The sequence below is a fragment of the Lissotriton helveticus genome, chromosome 12 (assembly GCF_964261635.1).
Source record: "Lissotriton helveticus chromosome 12, aLisHel1.1, whole genome shotgun sequence".
In the NCBI taxonomy this organism is placed as follows: Eukaryota; Metazoa; Chordata; class Amphibia; order Caudata; family Salamandridae; genus Lissotriton; species Lissotriton helveticus.
Genome location: NC_136073.1, coordinates 281726159 through 281748760, shown reverse-complemented (window position 1 = coordinate 281748760; position 22602 = coordinate 281726159). Strand labels below are relative to the sequence as shown.

Below are 22602 nucleotides of genomic sequence, written 5' to 3'. Positions count from 1 at the left end.
TTCTGGGTATGCACTCAACCGGCAGAAAACTCAAATAGTTAAGAACAGGAAGGCAGAACTGGACAACCCCCAGGTGACTGACGCTGCAATATACCTAGTGTTACAGCAAACAAGTGATGGGCGGAATGCTGACAATGCAAACATTCTCCCCAGTCAAAAGATCTGCGGTAAATCAATTGTTCTTTTGACCACTACGCCGCCCCAGTTTGGACCCAGCCATTTGCAAATCAGTCTTGACCTTGTGCCTCATGGGAACAGTCCAGACCGAACTGCCGGGCCAGGTCCTCCCTGGACCGGAAACAAGCATCCTGGGACCGGTTTCAGGGTATGTCGCCCTTCTTCAGCCAGGATAGCTTGAATCCAGTGGCACAGTGAGCAAGGGACCTACGTCTGGCATACCCATCCCACTTAGGGCGAAAAGTGTTACAGCAAACAAATGATGGACGGAATGCTGACAATGCACACATTCTCCCCCTGTCAAAAGATCTGGGTTAAATCCATCGTTCTTTTGCCCACAACGCCACCCCAGTTTGGACCCAGCCATATGCAAATCAGTCTTGGCCCTGTGCCTCATGGGAACAGTCTAGACCGAACTGCCAGGCCAGGTCCTCCCTGGACCGGAAACCAGCATCCTGGGACCTGTTTCAGGGTATGTCACCCTTCTTCAGCCAGGCTAGCCTGAAACCTGTGGCATAGTGAGCAAGGGACCCATGTCTGGGCATACCCATCCCACTTTAGCCGCAGTCGACGAAGAAGCCCGAGCCTTTGGTTCAATCTCTGGGTATGCACTCAACCGGCAGAAGACTCGGATAGTTAAGAACAGGAAGACAGAACTGGACAACCCCCAGGTAACGGACACTGAAATATACCTTGGCCTTAGCATTACGCCGGACTTGGGACAGTAGGTAGATAGAATTATCGCCCCAGAAATCCAAAAGGCAAAAAAAAGACTTCGACAGAATACATAAGCTCCACCTGTCTGTGGTCAGACGTTGTAACGTGGTTAAGATGATCTTCCTACCCAAAGTGCTTTACCTATTTAGGGCCATGCCATTAGAAACTGAGAAACAATGGTTTACAATGCTGGAAAATCTCTTGAATAGGTTTATATGGGCACAGAGGAAAACAAGGAGAGCCTTAAGGTATATGAAACCATCAAGGGAGAGCGGGGGCTGAGCAGTCCCCTCTGCCGCCGTCACGCCACAGGAGCACTGCTGAATCGGATCGCTGTCTTATACAGGCAGGATTAGGTGACTGTCCACTTGTACTCCCAGGGTTCATGTATTATGAAGAAACTGCTGGATAGATCCTCTTGCCAGCATTATCATGAGGCTGGTTATCTTGGCTACCAATCAAGGATTACTTGTACTGTCATTTTCTGAAAGTCCTGTGAACTTACTTTGTTACTAATTTGCTTGAAGTTGCCGCTCATTACGGACACCTTGATTTGTTACACTACTCAGGAGTGCAACCATTATCCTCTTATGCCCTGAAGAAGTCCATCTGTCTGGACGAAACACGTCGGCTGTTCTTTCTAATTAAGAGTGATTTTTAATACATTTTGAATAAAAGAAGATTATTTGAAGAACACTATGGATACGGGCCTGATAATTTATAATGTATCGGTCCTGTTTGAATAAGTGTTGCACCTTTGCGTTCTTGTAAAACAGTCCCAGATCTTAAAATGTACTATTGGGCTGCTGCTTTTCAATACATGCGGAGGTTAGTAGGTGGGACTGTTGAAGAACCATGGATAAGAACCGGCTCTCCAGATGTTTACGAGTTACTACTTGGGGAGGATGCGTGGAACTGTCTGCTGAAATACAGTGAACCTAATTACTATAAAATAACAAGACTTAAACTGGTGGCACCATTTAAGATCTGGGCTGTGTAAAAAAAAAAACGGTTTAGGGAGTCAGTTTTTATACTCAGATGTACAGAAACCCTATGTTCCCTGGAATTTTCTCTGATAGCGTAATGTTCGAGTGGGAGGAGTGTGGATTCCGTAAGGTAGGCTATTTCATAGGGCCAAAGGGAACTCGATCTTTTGGAGACATTCCGGCTACATTTTGAATTGACAAAAGACATTTTTTTAAATATTTACAGGTATGTAGTTTTCTCGGAAGCAAAAAAGGCGGACTTAGTGGCTTCAGGGAAGTCAAAACAATTTAGGCTGTAAGGGATGATGAGCACTGCACCATTAGGAGAATCTATGCAGAACTTTCTTTGCTGAAGCAGGACGATCTAGAGAAGCAGGGAGGAAATGGATGGATAAGCTTAGTGTAGACCAAGAGGGATTCCTTAAGTCCTTAGACTTAGGTCAGACCATTTTGTGTTCAGCAGGGCTGCAAACCCAGCATTTTAAAACAGTATTTTCACTGTATTACACCCCAGTGAAGATAGCGCACTGGGGGAAGGAATTAGCTGTCCCGCTGTAATAGCACCAACGCGGATATAGTTCACATGTTCTCAACTTGCCCACTGCTTAAAACATTAGTGAATGCAATTGAAAAATTTCGGGACCAAACTTTGAATTTAAATGTGCTATTAACGCCCGAATAAATGCTTCTGGGGACTAACAGTGGCAATACGCATGATCCGTCTCAATACTTCCTTTTCGTGGCCATGGCAGTGGTGAGAATCTCCATTGCCTCTGTCTGGCTTGTTAAATGGCCCGACATTCCAGCAATGGCTTGCTAAGCTGCTCGCCATCTTTGATCTGGAAAAGGGGGTTTATGAGAGAAAGAGCAGAAGAGGGAGAATGCTTGTCTGGCGTATTTGGGCACCAATTTATAGATTGAAGGAAGATAGGGTTTAGTAAAACCCTCATTGACTGCTTGACTATTTTTCTTTTCTAATTTCTCTTTATGAAGGATGGTCTGCCTCCCGCTATTAATCGACAGTTGGCTCTTGTTTAGCAGAGTTCAGCCCGCCTGTGCAATTGCAATCATGGGTTCAGCTCAAATTTAACTTATTGAAAGCTTTGACTTGGCCTAACAGGATACTTATTTTAGTACTTGTGGTTAACACCCATCTAGCCTAATTGATAACGTTCTCAGAATATATTTTAAAAAAATGTATTGGATGATATTTAATTGGTGTCTATTGCTTTTACAGCTTATTGCATCTGGCAACCAGAAAGAAGTGGAGAGGTTATTAAGTCAAGCAGAAAGTGAGGAAGATACTGTGCAGAAACTATGCCATCCTCTTTGTTCCTGTGACTGTTGTGAAAAGCTGGTTTCAGGGTAATGTATAGTGTTCAAAAGCAACGGTGTGTGTGTGTATGCATTCACTCCCAGATTTGCCTAATAAATTAATGGTGTGCTGATTAAAGTTTTGGTTCACTTTTTTCATAGGATGAATCTTTAGCACTTCACCAATCAAATTTTAACAACCCAAACTTACAATAATAACTGTTAAAAATATTCCTGTAGAAAATAACTAATAGAATCATTATAGGATTGCTATTATGCAAACAGCAAAAAATATTGAATATAGACTTTTACATTGTTATGGTTGGTCCTATCCAGCCCTTTTTTTGTTAAATTTAAATTACTGAATTGTCATGTTTTGGTCTTTTCATAGTCATGCTAATCTATTTTTCATAAACTTGGTTTTGCTTAGAAGTGGAGCCAATCTACCCAAACGTGTGTATCCCACTTCTGTGAGCTATCTAGGAGTTAGAAGAACTGGAACTATGACATTTTCTTAAATATTTGGAATTCCACTGAATAAGAGATAGTCTGTGGAAAATAACCAGTTCATTATGAATAGTCTTTGTTGTCTTAAATTGCAATAAAGTAGTCCATGTTTTGGGATGCCTCTTAGTTTTCAAAAGAATAATTAAGCATGAATACCTATTTCTTGAAAATAGTGTAGTTATGAACATTGATATATTATTCTCTTTGATGCTGAGGGTTTCAGAAAATCTAGGATTGCATCAAACACTCACCATTTCCATCTACTGTTTTTTTTTCAAGCAGGTTTAGGTTTTTGTTACATTTTTTAATGGGAATGAAAATCATATTGTACTTGGTTAGATTCTGTAGTAACGACATCAGGGGTTCTAAACAAAATTATTAATTAAATTAGGGGTGACAGTGCAAGGGGTTACCCAAAATCAAGAGTAGGTACATTGAGATTTTCGTGACCTCCAGTTGCTTTATTCGCGAGACAGTTTATGCATGCCCATTTATTAAGCTAGAGACTGCACTCTTGTTTCCGAACCCAGGTAGTGCCTTCCGATTCATATCTGTAAGAGCAGGCGAAGAGCTTCTTTTCTCGTCGTGACATTCCTTATTTCCTCTTGAATCCATGATTGTCATGAGACAAGCGAGGACACAATGGATATATTTCATATTGGTGGTCTTCAGTGTTCCAAGTCCTCCTCCCCCACATCAGTTGATATGATTGGCTCTCTTCCACCTCTGTGTGAAGTATATACATGTCTGTACTGCTTGAGTATACTAATAAAGAAGTTCTTACGGATCAAGTATATTTGTAACTTGGTAATAAAGAGGTGGTAACTTTAATTTATTATTTTTTTAAAGGTATTTCAAGTGACTTACCCTTATGTAATAAGAATTGTAATGAGTAAAGCATCTCACTAGGCAGTGATGACTTCTCTCAAGTACCTGATGCACCCATCTACATTAGGAAGTGGCAAGATGCTGTGGAGGTTATGGGTTACATTAAACTGTTTTAGTTATTCATTTTATGAGCCACACAGATGCTTGATTACCAGTACTTAACAGACAATTTGTGGATCATACTTACTAATACCTGATGTACTGTATTCTTTTTAGGAAGTTGAATGATCCTTCTATTGTGACTCCATTTTCCAGAGATGATAGGGGATACACACCACTTCACATTGCTGCTATCTGTGGTAAGACTTTCTTCTGGCATGCTATGGATGTTGAAGAGAAAACCTTGTATATGGCTTGTGACAAGATTGTTGTATCTAATTAGATTATGATCTATGTTTCTTTTGAAAATATAGGTGAAAGTCCTCCAGTACTAAATAATAACAGATAATTTACATATCATTGCAAGATAGTCCAATATACATTTAAAATTCCATTTATAATTGCAATTGAAATATATTACATTCTAACAACAAACACAATGTTACACCTTTTAACTGTAGCAACATTCTCTACTTGTCAGGTATTTCCTGATTCTCCTTTGAAAATAATCAATTGGCATAACAAAACTTATTATATTTTGCCTCTATTAAAAGTGCAGTACCATTATGGCTGTTGAGTATTGTAATTAAAAAGAAAATGTAACCCTATGTTCCTCTAGAAAATATGGACATAAAAGAATAATGTGGCTTAGCGTTACTACCGATTCACTACAAAACATACATATACGTGAATTGTAAGGTATCATAGCTCCTCCTAGCATGAGCAGAAGGCTATAGAGTAAGCCAAATATTAAGTCCTTTAGGTTCTGTTTTGTACTTTGTGTCTCAAAAGTATCTTCTTATTCTACACCATTGTTTTTTGTTCTTCAGGTTATTCATTTCACTTGCTGTACTTAACTGATTTATCAGTTTGTTTATTTTCCTGGAATGGAGTTACAGGTCCTACCACTAACTACTTACCCCTGGATACAACTCATGAGTGATTTTGTGGGCTATAAGATTGCATACTATAGCATAACTAGTATTAATATCCAAACTGAATCCATAAGGTCGAGACCACAAAACAGACTTGTAGATTCATTTCTGTTCTACTACCAATGTTATTAGAGTCTTAGACACCAAACTAATTATTCCTTTTAAGTTTTTCAAATACAGTTAAGGAAGCAGCAAAGGAAAATTAATCGTAAAAAGAAAAGAAGTTCATTAGTGTAATTCTGTTTAAAGGAGGGTTACTACTAGGGCATCATTGACATCTATATGGTTGGTTTATTTTTAAAGCATTTTTGCAGCAAAAGTTATACCAAATTGGTATAGGTACATACATGAATTTGAGGACATGTGTGTATCTAGGTCTTTGAGCTTGTCTGATAACGTCGGTTGGATTGAGCACAGAGTGATCTTAATCATTAAGATGGAGTCTTATATAATCCTTGCGCTCTTTTGTTGTCTATTCCAAAACTTTACATTTGGTACTTCATGTTGGTCTGAAAAGTTATTTGGACTAGCAACAACTTTCTTCACTGGCAAACGAAAGTTCTGGATTACCATGCTAGTGAGTCATATAAATGTAAATAGACTAACCTCATTTTTAAACTATTCTTTTCACTACCACTTTAGTGATGTAATCCTGGGTGTTATTATTACAGGTAAACGTTGTACCTCTACACATGTCCACCTGCAATTCTGCCATGCTCCTGTCTTGAGTTCTCCTGTTAATCGCAAAATTGATGACCTGAGATAAATGTTCAGTGTCTTTATTATGAAAAGCTTGAAATGAGCTATGCTTTACAATAAAAAAACTACAACCTTAGGAAATGGTATTATATTTATTGTATTTAGTTGTTTAAAACCATAATTTTAGATATTTGAAGATTCCGTTAAATGACTGTAAAGTGACTTGTTCTCCCTAAAAGGTAATCATCTTTTCCTATGTGTAGCAGAAGTAACTAGTACTAAATGGTGAGGCTTTCCCTTTGCCAGAAAAAACATTCTTACCCTAATTGGCACCTCCATTTTTTCATTGTGTGATTATCATTCAATTTCTGGCAATCTGTGTTTTTTTTCAATATTAATGAATTGTTTGGACGGAAGACGGATGTCTCTGCAGTTTTTGTAATGGACATGCCTGTTTTTTTTATATGTCTTTTTAATTTTCTCTGCACATTTTAAACAGTGCACTAATCTCCCCTGTTAAAAGAAATGTGTGTGCTTTTCTTACAAGACTGGTAAAACCTATGTGCCCTTTTAGGCAAAGAGCTTGAAGTAATTTCAGGTCCATCTTACACGAGAAGTAACGGATTGCACTCTTTGAGCTTCATATTAGTCTGAATTCTGTGAAGGCTGCTATGCGAAGAGTGCAACTCATCTGGTACTTAACAGAGTTTTCAATGTGCTCGATGAAAAATGTGGATCTGTCTTAGACAAAATCAAGTCTATTTCAGAAACCAACTCCGGATCCACAGTAGAATTACATTGTCATTGATAATAATGTTACACAATTAAAGAAAGAGGGAAAAATGTGCAGCATATGTATCATAATTGAAATAAGTCACACTTTCTAGAAGCATGCATGTACAGAAAATATTTGATGGTGCTTTGAAACCGTGTCACTTTAAAGGTGTCAAAATATACATTTTTTCACACTGATCCACCTGTTCTCTGGTTTTCTCAGCCCACGCCAGGTCAGGCATTCGAGAACAAGACTGGCGGAAGTCATTGCTTCACCCTTTTAAACTGGAACTGGGAGGAGGTCGTATTAGATTTATGGGGCACAGTCCCTTAAATTTACCAACCCTGATGCACGTTGTCAACGCCGAAGAGGATTTAGAGAAGCCTGCTCGACTGTAGACCGCACACACAAGGAGGCATATGAGCTACAGATCACACACTGTGCATAGATCGCCATCTGGTGTTGGGCCCAGATTTTTGCACTTTGTTGTCCTGGAAAAGTCTTTGGAAGTCACGAGATAGGTGACTCCTCCTTTGGACCATAGTGCGCATGGGCATCGGCTCCATCTTCAGATTGTTTTTTCCCGCTATCGGGCTCACATGTGTTTATCCCAATCCAGTTCGGTGCCGTAACCGATCCAACTTTTGACGCAATTCTTCACCCCATTCTCCGGTATTGTTTCGATCGCGATCCCTAGTGGACACGCATCTCTACAAGTCGAAGACTTTGATTCCGGTCGTCGACCAAGGCCTTCGGGCCTACCTAGGCCAAGATATATGGCTCATGGAAAGGACTCCATTTAAAAAGTGTCTTCAATGTGGATCCAAGTTTCCACACACAGATCTTCATGAGGTGTGTAACCTCTGCCTTTCGTCGGAGAACGAAGCCAGAGACTGTCCAGCTTGCGCCTCCTTCCACTCCAAGAAAAATATTCAGGATCGTCGAGCTCAAACAACTATGGCTCGAAAGTCTACGTCCATTACAGACAACATCTTCCAAGAGGGCGTCGATGTACCAGAACAGGAGCGAGTTGAGGAAGGCCTCCTCAGCGCCTCTGAAGCCCAGGACTACCAACGTCGAAGACATCACTCCGGGGCAGCGGGTCGTAAGTAGTGACGTCGACCCCAGCTCACTTCCCCCAATTCCGAAAAAGGCTTCGGTAACACATTCACCTTCGGCCCAGGTGCAGACCAACAGAAGACTTCTCATGCCCCGCCTTTGGGCCTGGCTAAAAAGTCCACAAATAAGCCTACAGGCCACTCAGGACCGAGTCAGCCTGCCATCAGTGCCGAAACACAAACCCCGGCACCCAAAAAGAAAATGTCGTCCTCTTCCGTGCTGACCACTGCCTCCACGTCAACACACTCTGCACCAAAACCCTTCAGCACCGACCCCTCCACTCCAAAAAAGTCATCGGAACCGAGCAAACAGCCACTTACCAAGACGGAAAATTCTCAGACTTTGGAGCCAAAAAAATCCTCTGTACCGAAAAAGCAATTGGTTCCGCAGGCTCCTATACAGGCTAAAACCACTCACGCTTCCAAGCCAAAGGAGCAGAAAACCACTCGGGAACTGGTTCCACGCAAGCCTTCGGACCCGAAAAAATCGGTGCCTAAAGACCAACCTCAATCAGAAGAGCTTTTTCACCCAGATCCAAAGCAAAAAACTCTTCTAAAAGACCCAAAGACAGGTCAACTTACTCTTAGTTCCAAAAAGAGAACAATGAACATGCCTCTACTGGCTCCATCTCCACCAAAGAAGAGAGGCATTGCAACATCTCCTCTCAGAATACCTTCTCCGCCTCCTCCTCCACACCACTCCCCTACTCCATCTCCACCCCCATCTCTTGATGATGACACCTCTGATAAAGGGGGGATGGTGCACATGATGAACCATTAGGGGATCCCAGCCTACCTTACACCCCAGGCTCTTGGGATGATTAAAGCACACCAGATGCCCCTTACGTACCACAGGAGGACATATATCCCTCTAGGCCTTCCCCTCCAAAGGACACCATGGGTTTCAACTAACTCGTTCACAGGGCTGCACAATACCACGGGGTAGATTTACATACAGACCCTGTGGAGGAGGATTTCTTAATGGACACATTTGATACATCACAAAGGTCCACTTCTGTTCTCCCCATGTTAAAAGGGGTAACTAAACACACACCTGAGGTGTTCAAAGATCATGTTAGGGCTAGGGTTATTAACCCCAGGATAGAGAAGAAATACAAGTCTGCCCCTACAGACCCTGTTTACATCAAAGGACAAATACCATTGGATTCCTTAGTGGTCTCCAATGCCATAAAAAGAGCCAATTCACAAACGTCAGGGGAGGCTTCGCCACTAGACAAGGAATTTTGGACACTTCTAGTAAACTCACCGCGTCACAAGCGGCTAATATATGGTGAATCGCCAAAGCGCAGGCTTTGCTGGCTAGATATGACAGGGCACACTATGATGAGCTAGAGAACCTATTGCAACATCTTCCTGACAAATGCAGGACCAAGGCCAACCATCTTAAACAGGAGGGTAAACTCATAACAAACACCTCCATTTGTTGCGCTCTAGACGTGGCAGATACTGCCTCCCGAGCCTTTAACAAAAGTGTCCTTCTCCGTAGACATGCATGGCTACGCATTTCAGGGTTTAAACCAGAGGTGCACAGTTCAATACTTAATCAGCCATTTGATGAGCAACACCTTTTTGGCCCTGACGTAGATTAATCTCTAGAAAAGATAAAAAAAGACACCGACACAGCTAAATCAATGGGAGCCTTACAATCGCAAGCTCACAGACGCTCTTTTTGTCGCTCCTCTTACAAGGGCACCTCCAGAGGTTATTACTCTGGCAACACTTCCACATCCTACAAAACTCACACCCAGACCTCATTTGCCAGAGGTTATCAAAGAGGAGGCTACCGAGGTAATAATAACAAGGGTAGAGGCAAAACCAACTATACTCGCTCCACCTTCAACCCTACCCAATAACTTCCCTCCACTCCCCCCGAACCATTCGTCTCCAGTCGGGGGAAGATTAACACAATTCCTACCTGTCTGGAACAACATTACTACAGACAGGTGGGTAAGACAAATCATTCAATCAGGTTATTGTCTAGAACTCACCGCTACCCCCCCAAACATACCACCCAGACAGCGCCCAATGTCTATAGAATACTTATCGCTGTAAGGCAAGAGGTAATTTCCCTCCTACAAAAACATGCAATAGAACCACTTCCTCTACATCAGCAAAACACAGGGGTTTACTCTCTGTACTTTCTCATTCAAAAGAAGGACAGCTCTCTCAGACCCATCTTGTATCTCAGACCCCTAAACCTGTACATACAATCAGACCATTTTCACATGGTCACACTTCAACAGGTCCTTCCTCTGTTCTCACAAGGAGAATTCCTTGCCACTCTAGATCTCAAGGATGCCTACTTTCATATTCCCATTCACACCCCTCACAGGAAATATCTCAGGTTTGTAGTGGACAGTCAGCATTACCAATTCAAGGTACTCCCCTTCAGAGTCACCACAGCACCCAGGGTCTTCACCAAATGTCTAGCAGTAGTTGCAGCTCATCTAAGAAGACAACAAATTCATGTCTTCCCATACTTACATGACTGGCTCATCAAAGCCAAGTCATATAACCAGTGTCTACAACACACTTCAGCCACCATCCAACTACTCCACGACTTAGGGTTTACCATAAACCACGCAAAGTCTTACCTACTACCGTCCCACATACAACAGTACCTCGGTGGCACAGTAAACACTTCAATAGCATTAGCATATCCCAGTCCACCCAGGATAGCAAGCATACAAACCCTCATAAAACAGTTTCAGCCACAACACTCTTCCAGCTTGAGTGTTCATACAGTTGAGAGGGATGATGGCCTCTTGCATATTTATAGTACCTCACGCAAGACTCCAGATGCGTCCCCTACAACAATGTTTAGCATGTCAGTGGAACCAAGCTCAAGGTCAGCTAACAAATCTGGTGTTGGTGGGTGGCCGCACCCATCGCTCTCTGCAGTGGTGGAACACCAAAAACCTTTCCAAGGAACAGCCGTTCATCGAGCTGGTTCCCCAGATAGTGCTAACAGCAGACGCATCGCTCTCCGGCTGGGGAGCTCATCTATTACATCACACTATACAGGGCACGTGGACACTTCAACAAAAGTTGCTCCACATAAATCACCTGGAGTTACTACCCATTTTCCTATCGTTAAAGGCATTCCAAAAACAAATATCAGGCAAAGCTGTCCTAGTCCGCACCGACAATATGACAGCAATGTAATACATACAGAAACAAGGCGGGACACACTCCATACAGCTCCCTCAGCTAGCACAAAGCATATGGAGATGGGCTGTTCCTCAGAACATTTTTCTCCTAGCCCAACACGTTCCAGGCATCCAGAACAACATAGCAGATCTGTTAAGTCGTCAGACGCAACAGATTCACGAATGGGAACTTCATTCACAAGTTCTTTAACCATTTTTCCAGTTGTGGGGGCAGCCAAATGCTCAAACTTCGCCGCCAGATATCCACACACATTGTCCAAAGGCAATGCGATATGGATGAGTTGGTCAGGCAAATTTGCGTACGCAGCCAAGTGGAAAAGATTCGTCATATACTGCAACAATAACAACATCAATCCTAAGATGTGTCAATCCAACACATCATAGGTTATCTGCTACATCTCCAAAGGTGTAATCTAGCATACACATCTATTAGGTTACACCTTGCTGCCGTAGCAGCCTACTTACAAAACTGACAACATTTACATTTGTCACTATTCAGAGTACCTGCCATCAAAGCCTTTATGGAAGGACTCAAAAGAATAATTCTGCCCAGAGTACCACCCTCACCTGGAACTTAAACATTATTTCTCACAAGACTAGTGGGTCCTCCATTCGTACCTCTGCATAAATGCGATTTGCAATTTCTTACGTGGAAAGTCGCTTTCCTAATGGCCATTACTTCCCTTAGAAGAGTGTCAGTGAGCTACAGGCACTTACTATTCAAGAACCATTTTTACAACTCCATCATAACAAAGTGGTTCTCAGAACAAACCCAAAATTCCTTCCTAAAGTTATTTCTCCCTTTCATCTCAATCAGTCTGTACAGTTGCCAATATTTTTCTCGCAACCACAAACAGTTGCAGAAAGAGCTCTTCATACGCTAGACGTAAAAAGAGCACTCTTTTATTATATTGACAGAACAAAACCACAAAACAAAACAACTTTTCGTATCCTTCTCGCCACCACATAAAGGCAACCCCATATCAAAATCTGGAATTGCAAGGTGGATTGTCAAATGCATATAAATGTGCTATCAAAAAGCAAAACGTACATTATCTATTCCCCCTAAAGCTCACTCTACCAGAAAAATAGGGGCTTTAATGTCTTTTTTAGGGAACATTCCCTTAGATGACATCTGCAAGGCAGCTACATGGTCTACACCGCACACATTCACAAAACACTATTGTGTAGATGTGCAAGCAAAACAACAAGCTAGTGTGGGCAAGGATGTACTCAAAACACTATTTCAAACGACTGCAACAGATACTGGTGGTCGGCGCTAGGGTGGAGTACTGCTATACAATCTTGGCATGTAGAGCTGCAGGTTCACACACGCCCACCCGCATCCCCGGCTTCCTTTATCTGTTCCAGTATTATCTTACTTAGATGCAACATACATGGGCATCTTTTCTGTTTCTCACAAAACTCCATCATTTCCCTGCTGGCGAAAAAACAATCTGAAGATGGAGCCAATGCCCATGTACACTATGATCCAAAGGAGGAGTCACTTATCTTGTGAATTCCAAAGACTTTTCAAGGATAACAAACATCAGGGCCCAACACCAGATGCCGATCTATGCACAGTGTGTGAATCTGCAGATCTACATGCCAATAACAGATGCATACTGGTAAGTAGCATTTTCCTACTGACCGACACCATTGGAATCGTGGAGGAGAGAACACCGGACGGCCTGAAAGAATAGCTGAGGGCCAGAGATTACCATCAGGAGGAGAAAGGACCGTCTGTGTCAGAGGAGTCAACGAGAAGCCAGGAGGCCGCCGGCAGTACTTGACTCCCGGCCATGTTTCTGGAGTGCCGTGGCTTTCCCAGACGCGAGTGCCAACCCAGTGATCTGACTCTCCAGCCTCTCGAAGAAGATGGAGAGTGATATTACCAAAAGCCTTGGATCATGCCAATAACTCTAAAAATAAACAAGCATTGGCATAGCCAATAGTCTCGCCTTATGGACCTTATAAGAGTTTAGCGATGCAACAGTTGATTCTGTTGCACTAAGGATATTGTGCTGCATAACTAAATACTTATAAGGTCCCAAAAGTGAAACCTATTGGCTATGGCAATGCTTGCTCCTTCGGGGCACCAGTCTGTACAACAATGACCTATGCCAGAGTGAAACAGCCACAATATAAAATATAAAAATGGAAAAATCAACAACATTATCACATTTGCTTTACAAACTATAAACAAAACGTGCCCGGTTGTTATATTAAGCAGAACAAAAATCTTTCAAAAGTTGGACGACCAGTTTAACTATTTCCATATCTCCTCAAAAGAGAAACTGGATCATGGAGTAGATATTGAATTAACAGTTTAAATGTGCATATCAGCTCTGTGAAGAAAAAACACAAAAGCATGTTTCCCACGGTGGGTTATAGGAGCGCGCCTTTCAAACAAGGATGTGTGTTTGTTTTTGCAAGATGATGTGTTTAAATAAAAGCCAGGCTGGTCTTTTCGCCCAGCTTCACCTCTTCTCCCCAGGGCTCGCATCTTTTTTCCAAAAGCCATTACTCTCCGTGAATGGTGAGCAGGGGGAGGCTGGCAGGCAATACGGCCAAAATGCTCTCCTGGCACATTCCAAAGAGAAAACGCATTGCGAAAAAACCCTTTTCCGAGGTTTGCACTTCAGCCAAATGACCCATAAATAACCTTAACGAGATGTCGGATTTCAAGCCGTCTGCTCCCACCACCGAACAGGGGTGTTTGATGTGAAGTGTGGAGCCTTTCCCTTTAAGTCATCACCACCGCCCCCTCACTGCGACTTTTCAGCAGGCAGGAAACATTCCCCAGGAACAATAAGGCGCAACAAAAACAGACCCTTCCGTCCTTAAAAGGAATCGCAGTTTGGTGTGTTGCAGGGATCTCGCCGTTGCTTCTGGGGTCGTCCAACTATTTAGATGCAGAAACAGGGCATGTGGGGTTGACAGGGTGTCACAGCAACCCCTATACCCTGCAAGGTAAATAATAAAAAATATCTAGTTCATGCGACATAACACTTTTAACCAACACCCCCTCGAAAACACAGCTCTCTTTACTTAGGGCAGAAACTCGGTGGTTGTTTTGTCTGAAATTTATGATACTTCACAATTTGTATAGTTTCTGCTTTGTAAAATACCAGTCAAACGATGCACGTAAACGGACAGATAATACGTGAAAAGCATTTCTGCAGTGAAACCAGTCGCTCGTGAGCGCGCTGACATTGGCATTTACCCTTCCTGGCACTCTGAGGTATGTCTTAGCTTCTGTATCAGGACAACACCTATAAACACTTTGGGGTTTCATTCATGATGAGGTGCAGACAAAGAGCATGCCCGGGTACAAAAGGCAAAGACCCTCAAATAATGAAACTTAGAAAAGCATGGGTAATTTCAGATGATTTTTTGAGAGCAGGTCACCCAGTGGGGGTTTTAGTGCATCATGGGACTTGGAGTCCTGACTTGACCCCTGGGACGGCACAATGGCAAGAGTCAGGGCAAAGTAAAAGATGTGGACGGCCTTAAAACAATGTGCAGGGGGTTTGTAGGTACACGTGGGTAAGTAGTGCAGCCAGGACCAAAGAAGATCCAGGGTGGCCAGAACCATGTCTGCCTTTGTTGATAGCCACTATATATGTAAACTATAAAATCTAATTTTATGAGGATGTTCTAAAAATCTGCCATGGATGCAGCCCTCCTGAACCTACTTTGGACACCCCAGCTGTAGGGCAAACTAAATGACAAAGCAATAAAGGTTTGGTCTACGTCCTGGGAGCACAGCAAGACCCTTCTTGTCACGTGTCTTGGGTATCATCTCTCGCAAGCCCCATTGTCCTCCCTTCCGATTTGTGATGCATTTCACCAGCCTCTTTGCCTCCCTACTGCTGAATTACAGCCCGTGTGCCGTGCCCCTGTCTGTGGTGTAGGTCACCCTGTGTAGGCTGGGACAGAGAATCAGAGTTTGCATAAAATATGTGCTGTCCCAGTGCAGCTGCAGTCTCCCCCTGCGTTGGCACAGGTAGCACAGACTGCACTCACAGTTGGCTTTTTCTCAAGGAGCGCCCTGGGCGAAAACAAATGTAGTCACCCCTGTCGTGAGCTGAAGTCTGGGAGGGTGGGCACCCCCCTGGATCTTGCAGCGAAGGGCTAATTACACACAGCAGTTAGGTTTGGTTCTTAACATACTCTGACCACAAGCAGTCTAACCCTTTATTTAAGTTCTCTGGCCTTGCCCGGCCCTCTGGATGCATGTGTGCAACATTTTTGTGTACTGGTCGGGTGCCTCACTGCACCCCCACACACTCTTCTTTGGACCTCAGTCATATGGAGACTGCTGATGGGAGCACCAGCGCCCTTATGGTGGTCAGCACCCTGGGGTGCTTTGGAATCTTCGAAGAGCACCCTTTCATGGAGCGGGTCTCATAAAGAGATGAGGGGAGGGGAAACTGGTGGGGGAGTGGCGCGAGGGGTCATTCATCATCTGCATCCACGTGAAAAGCGACCAGGGCTCATACGACGCTTCTGAAGTCACATCAAACCAGTAAGAAGCTAGGGTTACCCCGATATCCAGAGGGAACCCCCAAAATATACTGAACCACATTTACACGACAGGAGAACGTGATGCACTGAATTTAATTGCCATTGAAATGTTCTGGTGAAGTGGCAGAATGAAACGTGTTAAGACAATTGCAACCTTTTTTCGCTGGACACAAACGGAGCTCACGCTCAGAAACTAAAGAAAACAAGCGCTCGCGACAGCAGGGGGAGGGGAGAGCGGAGGGGGCCTGCGCCGGATTCCCTTGTGGGAGCGAGCAGCAAGGCGCGATAATTGCTAACATATCGCGCCAGCTGCTCGCTCCCGCAAGGGAATCTCTAAACGTGCACGCGTTGCCATTGAAAGCAATGCAACGCGTGCACGTTTTTGGCCTCAAAACCGAATCGATGGCTAAAGGTCTTTTTCCCATGCTGCGCATGCGCGGGTGCGTAGGCTAGACCTAAAAAAACACTAAACAATAGACTGTGGTCTGCGTCATAGATCCCGCTAGGAATACAGGGTAAAAACTGTGAAAGGAAAGGCTGTGAGATTTCTTTTTTTGTAGTACTCAACAAAATGTACATACCTGTAAATAAACAGTATACATTCAGCAGTAAGCACAACTTGGTATGTACCAGTTTATTTATTTTAAGGATTTATAAAGTGCACAGCTTTTCAACAGGGTTTCCCAGTGCTATAGTTAAAACTGTGTGATAGATGTTTCCACATGCACTATGAACTCCACTACTTTTGCCTTTTGTTCTTCATTGTAAAAGCAACCAAAATCTATTTTAAACATAGTGATGGAAACAAGAAATTTAATAGGGTCAAAACAAATCAAGACATTTTACTTGGTGATGCACAAATGATTAAAATTCACTGAACCCCCGAGGGGGCGTGGCTAGCAGCATGGCTGGTTGAGACGTGCCTTGCCGGAGCTCCCGACGAGCTGCACAAAGATCCGCCGTTTCGCCATCCCCAATGAAGCACCACGCCGGCTAACGGGAGCCGCAGCCCCCCGGGGTCTTCCGGAGGTCCATTCACCGCTCCGACGGTGCGGGGCTCCACAACAAACCAAGCCTGAAGCCCCGACTATGCGCCTCTCAGCGAGGCCAAGATGGCGGTCATGGAACCCGAGAGTTGCCGGGGCGCATAGGAGCCATCCCGAGGCCAGGTGGGGTCGGAGAACGCAGCCTCGAAGATGCGGCGGACAGGTCGGTCCGCGGTGCTGGCTGCCCGGAGTGCGGTGAGGAACACGGGTGACACCGACTACCGGCCGCCTTTACCAAGATGGCGGCCGACGCGACCCGGAGCCGGTGAGAGGGAGCCGGGCTTGTCGCCTTCGTTTTCCCCCGCACACACCTGCAGGCTGTGAAGCCCGGGGGCGGAGCTGCTCCGGTACTACTCCGACGGAGGAGCGGCTTCGGGGGACGGCTGACACAGGAACACTGAGCCTTTCCCAAGGACCCGGATCCTGTACCAAAATGGCTGCGGTGCTCGGGAGCTGCCCGAAGGAGATGACCGATGAGGGAGCGATCTGCCCACGGTGAGGTAGCGGAGCTCGCGCCCCCCCTCCTCCCCCCCGGGCGACCGCCGGAGAGCTGTTCGCTCGCTGCCCTGCCCGCCTGATTGTCTGGGGGAGACCCGGAGTACCAGCGGTGAAGACGGTGGTAGTGGCCCTGGGTGCCCGACGGCGCAGTGCTCATCGTGGGTGGCAGTTGGTGAAACCACGTTCATACGGGCACGCGAGACGGAGACGGACACAACGGAAGGAGCCGCATTTATCACTGGCCGGGGGGTCAAGGGTCTGCAACCTACACAATAAGACAACTTCCCCCCCTCCCCCCCAACCATATTATTGGCTCGTCAGGGGTCTGAAGCTTGAGGCCAGTCCCGGGGGCCCCCACCCGAAGAAAGCACAGCCATGGGGAAAAGAGACGTGATCCCTAAAACCACGAAACAAGGCCCCATGGACAACTTTGCGGCGCCAAGACACGTGGCGGAGCACCACTCGTTGACACCCGGAGTGCGGACCGATACAGCGCTACTGATGGAGGCAATTCAAGCATCCAGAACGGACATCCAAGAGTCCCGGGCGGCCCTGGAGGTGAAGATCGGGGAAGTGGGCTCCGAGGTTACACTCTTACGGCAAGATTTCCGGAAACTGTCCAAGAGGGTGACGGAGACTGAAACGAGGATAAACGACAACGACGCTGCGATATCCGCCCTGAAGAAAGACATGGCGGAACTGCAGGCCTCGCACCGCCAGCTGCTGTGGAAGGTGGACGAAGCGGAAAATAGATCAAGACGCAACAACCTGCGCTTCGTGGGTTTTAGAGAGGGAATTGAAGGGACAAGCATGACATCGTTCCTCCACGCCTGGTTGAAGACCACCTTCCCGACAGCACAGTTCTCCCCGTGTTTCATCATTGAAAGAGCACACAGGGCCCTCCTAGCGAAACCTCCGGAGGGAGCGAGACCGAGACCGGTTATAGCGCGCTTCTTGAATTTTGCGGACAGAGATCTAATCTTGAGAGAAGCCAGACAAATGGGGGAGATACGCTCGGAGAACACTACCATAATGATTTTCCCGGACTACAGCCAGGAAGTTTCGAAACAACGTTGATCTTTTGACTCTGTGAAGGCAAAACTGAGGTCCCTGGACATTCAATACATGCTCCTTTTCCCCGCTAAGCTCAAGGTGATCTACAAAGATAAAGCCATCTTTTTCTCACACCCAGAGGACGCCTGGCAATGGCTCGAGGAACGCCCTGTACTGAATAGCAGAGAAGCCGTAGGGCGAGAAGTCCTGGAGAGATCACTACGGGAGAGGACACGCTGGGAGATGCATAACCACAGAGACGAAAATCGCGGAGAGTGAGAAAGTTGACACCAGCGACTCCATACCGATCCCGTGCCACGGAAGACATTCGGGGTGGTGGATCGACGGCACCTGGAAATGACTCAGTGGCGGGCTCCAGGTTCAGTTGCTTGCGCAATGGCATCCGCTCAGAAGGAGATAAAGAGGAAGAATCGGAGGGCCGCGCACCTGGAGGAGAGGAGGAGGTGGAGGACTTGATCCACCCACTAGTCCAGGAAATCCACCACTTGGAGCAGTACTCCTCGGGACGATCCGGCGCGCCTGAAATGGTCACGCAAGACTCACGCTCGTGAAAGATGGTGCTCTGGGATTCAGGGGATTGCAGCTCGTCATGTGGGAGCACGCAAGTTACCACGCCCTTCTATGTTCTTTAAGTTTCTCTTACTGTTTTTGAGTTTGTGAAGGGAGGGATGTGTGGGAGGGCGACAGGCCTTCACCTGCGGATAGTTTGGTCCTATGGTAGGATGGAACTGGAAGGGGAGGGAGGCGGGGAGGTAGGTGGGGGGGGATTGCAAGTTTCCAAACTCTCTCAAGTTGGGGAAGGAGAGGGTCAAGGGAGGGAGGGGGGCCACTTGCACTAGATTTATGCAGCAGCGCACATTGAGCTCACGCACCACCTGCACATGCCGGAATTGGACCACATGCACTTACCTCGCAGTCCAATGGCAAATACCATAGCTACACCGATAGGGGTTGATAGGAAACTGAGTATCCTGACATGGAATGTCAACGGTTTGGGCTCTAAAATCAAGAGGGGACTGGTGAACGCCTATATCAAAAGGGTGGATCCGGACTTTACCTTCCTGCAGGAAACACACCTCCGGGGTACTGCATGCGCTTTTCTCGCAAGGGGGAGACACAGGGTATTGGCACATGCGGGATACACATCGGACTCTAGAGGGGTGGCGATTATCGCTAACATAGCCTCCCCATTTTGCATTACCCGCACCTGGCTGGACCCACAAGGAACATACGCTGGAGTGCAGGGCACCTGGAACAGACGCACCTACACACTTGTCTCGGTATATGCACCGCCCAAACTGCAACCACGTACTCTTACGGCGCTCAACCACATACTCTTAGAGACCTCAGATACCATACAAGTGGTGGGAGGGGACTTCAATGATGTTATGGACACCCAACTCGGTAGATCAGGAGAAGGGGCGAGAGGCGAGACCCAGACAACACTCTGCAGCTAGATGTCCGCCATAGGACTTACAGATATTTGGAGGTGGCTTTACCCGGCAACACAAGCATACTCATACTACTCCGGGGCACATAAGGTGTTCTTGCGCCTTGACTATGTTTTTATGTCCCGCCAATACCTGAGAATAGATGATGTTGCAGAATACAGGGCCAGGGGTATATCAGATCATTCGCCGTTGTATGTAAGGGTAGGACGAGACCAGGCTAGACACACGGGAACTTGGCGCCTGGCGGCCTGGGATTTACAAAATGCGACCCTACTTAGAGGTGTACGGGCTGACATTAAGGTGTATTTGGCTGAGAATGTGGGCACGGTGGACTCAAAGGTCACCCTGTGGGAAGCCCTGAAGCCGGTCCTTAGGGATAGGATAAATTCTAGGCGGGGTGAAGAAAGACGTAAACTCCAGGCAGAGGTGACCGCCCTAGAACAGACGATCCTAGAAAGAGAAAGGGAATATCTCACCCAAAAACGCGACGAGACCCTCAGAAAGCTGCTGGATGTCCAGAAACAGTATAGGGAATTGGTGAAAGAAGAAGCGAAGACCCAGGCCCTTGCCACCCTCCACAGGCTATATGACGTAGGGGACAAGTCGGGGAAGCTTTTGGCGTGGCTCAGCAGGAAAGAGAGGGCGGCGAGATGGATTGATGGAGTGCAAGCCGGAAACGGCGTTATTGTTAGCACGGATAGGGAGATAGCCGAAACTTTTGCCACGCACTTTGAGGCATTCTATGCGGCGCGTGACCTTGCCACACAGGAGGAGGCGCTATGCTAACTAGATGCGGCAGTCCTGCCGTCCCTCCCCCCTGAGTCAATGGAGGCCCTAGAGACGGCCATAACGGTGGATGACATCACCAAGGCCATTATCAGATTGAGGACCGGTAAAACCCCAGGACCCAATGGCTTCCCGGCAGAGCTCTTCAAGCGGACAGCAGACCTACTGTCACGACATCTTGGGGGACTCTTTACAGGCGCCTTCGAGGAGGGAGAGCTGCCCCCTGACCTGGCGAGGGCAACGATTGTCCCGATTTATAAGGAGGGCAAACCACGCGTGGATTGCGCCTCATATCGACCCATCTCCTTACTGAACATTGAGGTGAAGCTGTTGGCCACCATCCTGGCTACCCGACTGCGAGCTGTGATCACAGATCTAGTGCATCTAGATCAATGGGGATTCCTACCAGACAGGGCCACCAAATTCAATGTTAGAAGGACCCATAACTGGTTGCAAGAGGTGCGGGGCCGCGCCGACCCCCACTGGTTCCTCTCCTTAGATGCCAAAAAGGCGTTTGACGCAGTGCACTGGCCATTCCTTTTCGCTGTTCTATGTAAGTTCGGCTTTGGTCCCAATTTCATTCGGTGGATACGGCTCCTTTACACTGCCCCTAAGGCCAGAGTGCGGGTGAATGGGACTCTATCTCGAGAGTTTCAGATTCAGAGAGGTACCCGACAGGGATGCCCCCTGTCCCCCCTCTTGTTCACGCTTACAATAGAGGTGCTGGCTGCCAGGGTCCGACAGAACACTGACATCCGCGGTTTTACAAGCGGCGCCACTGACTCGATGCCTGAAAAAATCTCACTCTACGCAGACGACGTTTTACTCTACATAATAGAACCAGAAACCACGATCCCAGAGCTCTTCCGAGAAATAGAAAGCTACGGCAGGATGGCCGGTCACAAAATAAACTGGCACAAATCAGTGCTTTATGACCCTGGGGGTGCGATCGATGGGGAACTCTGCCAGACGACCTTCTGACTACTACCGAGGGCTTCCAGTACCTCGGGGTGTTCATTACCGTAAACGAGGCCCTCTCCTTTAGTAGGAACATAGAAAGGATCATACTTAATGCAGTAGCGGATATGACCCGGTGGAGACAGCTCCCGCTGACTCACCTTGGGAGGGCGGCCATGTATAAAATGGTCACGTTGCCAAAATTCCTCTACGCTCTACAAAATGAGTACTATCCGATACAGGCGTCGGTCTTCCATAGGATTCATGCAGATTTGAGATCCTTTCTCTGGTTAGGCAAGCATGCAAGGGTGGCTCTGTCCACTCTCCAGAGACATCAATACAGCGGTGGGATCTCACTCCCAAATCTAGAGGCCTACTACTGGGCGGAACATCTGACACCAATAAATGATTGGCTCCATGTCCCAGCGGATCACCCAACGTATGCTCTAGAAAGAGCTACAATGTCGGCCAAAAATTTACTGTGTTTCCTCTATGGGTCTCCGGGGCGGACCTCCCTCCTCCCGGCCACGTTGGTGACGCTGTACGCGTGGAGGAAGGCTAACCGTCGTATGGGATGGGATAAAAAGCCAACACGACAGACGCCGCTGTGGCACTGCCAGTGGTTAACGGAACTCCACAACCTAAAAGGTTTTCAGAGATGGGATGATATTGGCATCTCCACCATAGGGGATGTAATTGCCAGGGGGGAATTCAAATCGTTTCAGACCCTTAAGTCAGACTTCGGGCTCCACAACACACAACAGTTTAAATATATGCAGCTACGGCACGCCTGGCAGGCCCAAAAAATCGCGCTCGTAGATATCCCAGAATATGCACCTCTAGAGGGGAGGCTC

General features: G+C 46.2%; 1 protein-coding gene across 3 annotated transcripts in view; it reads left to right on the top strand.

The window, feature by feature from the left end:
* The window catches only part of ANKRD27 (ankyrin repeat domain 27), a 582242-nt gene that overhangs the window by 257129 nt on the left and 302511 nt on the right, over positions 1-22602 (top strand). For all 3 annotated transcript variants that reach the window (XM_078670366.1, XM_078670365.1, XM_078670368.1), the window contains 2 exons: positions 3118-3245; positions 4806-4888. In XM_078670366.1, coding sequence (XP_078526492.1) covers positions 3118-3245; positions 4806-4888 — 211 coding nt within the window. The remainder of the gene's footprint in view (positions 1-3117; positions 3246-4805; positions 4889-22602) is intronic.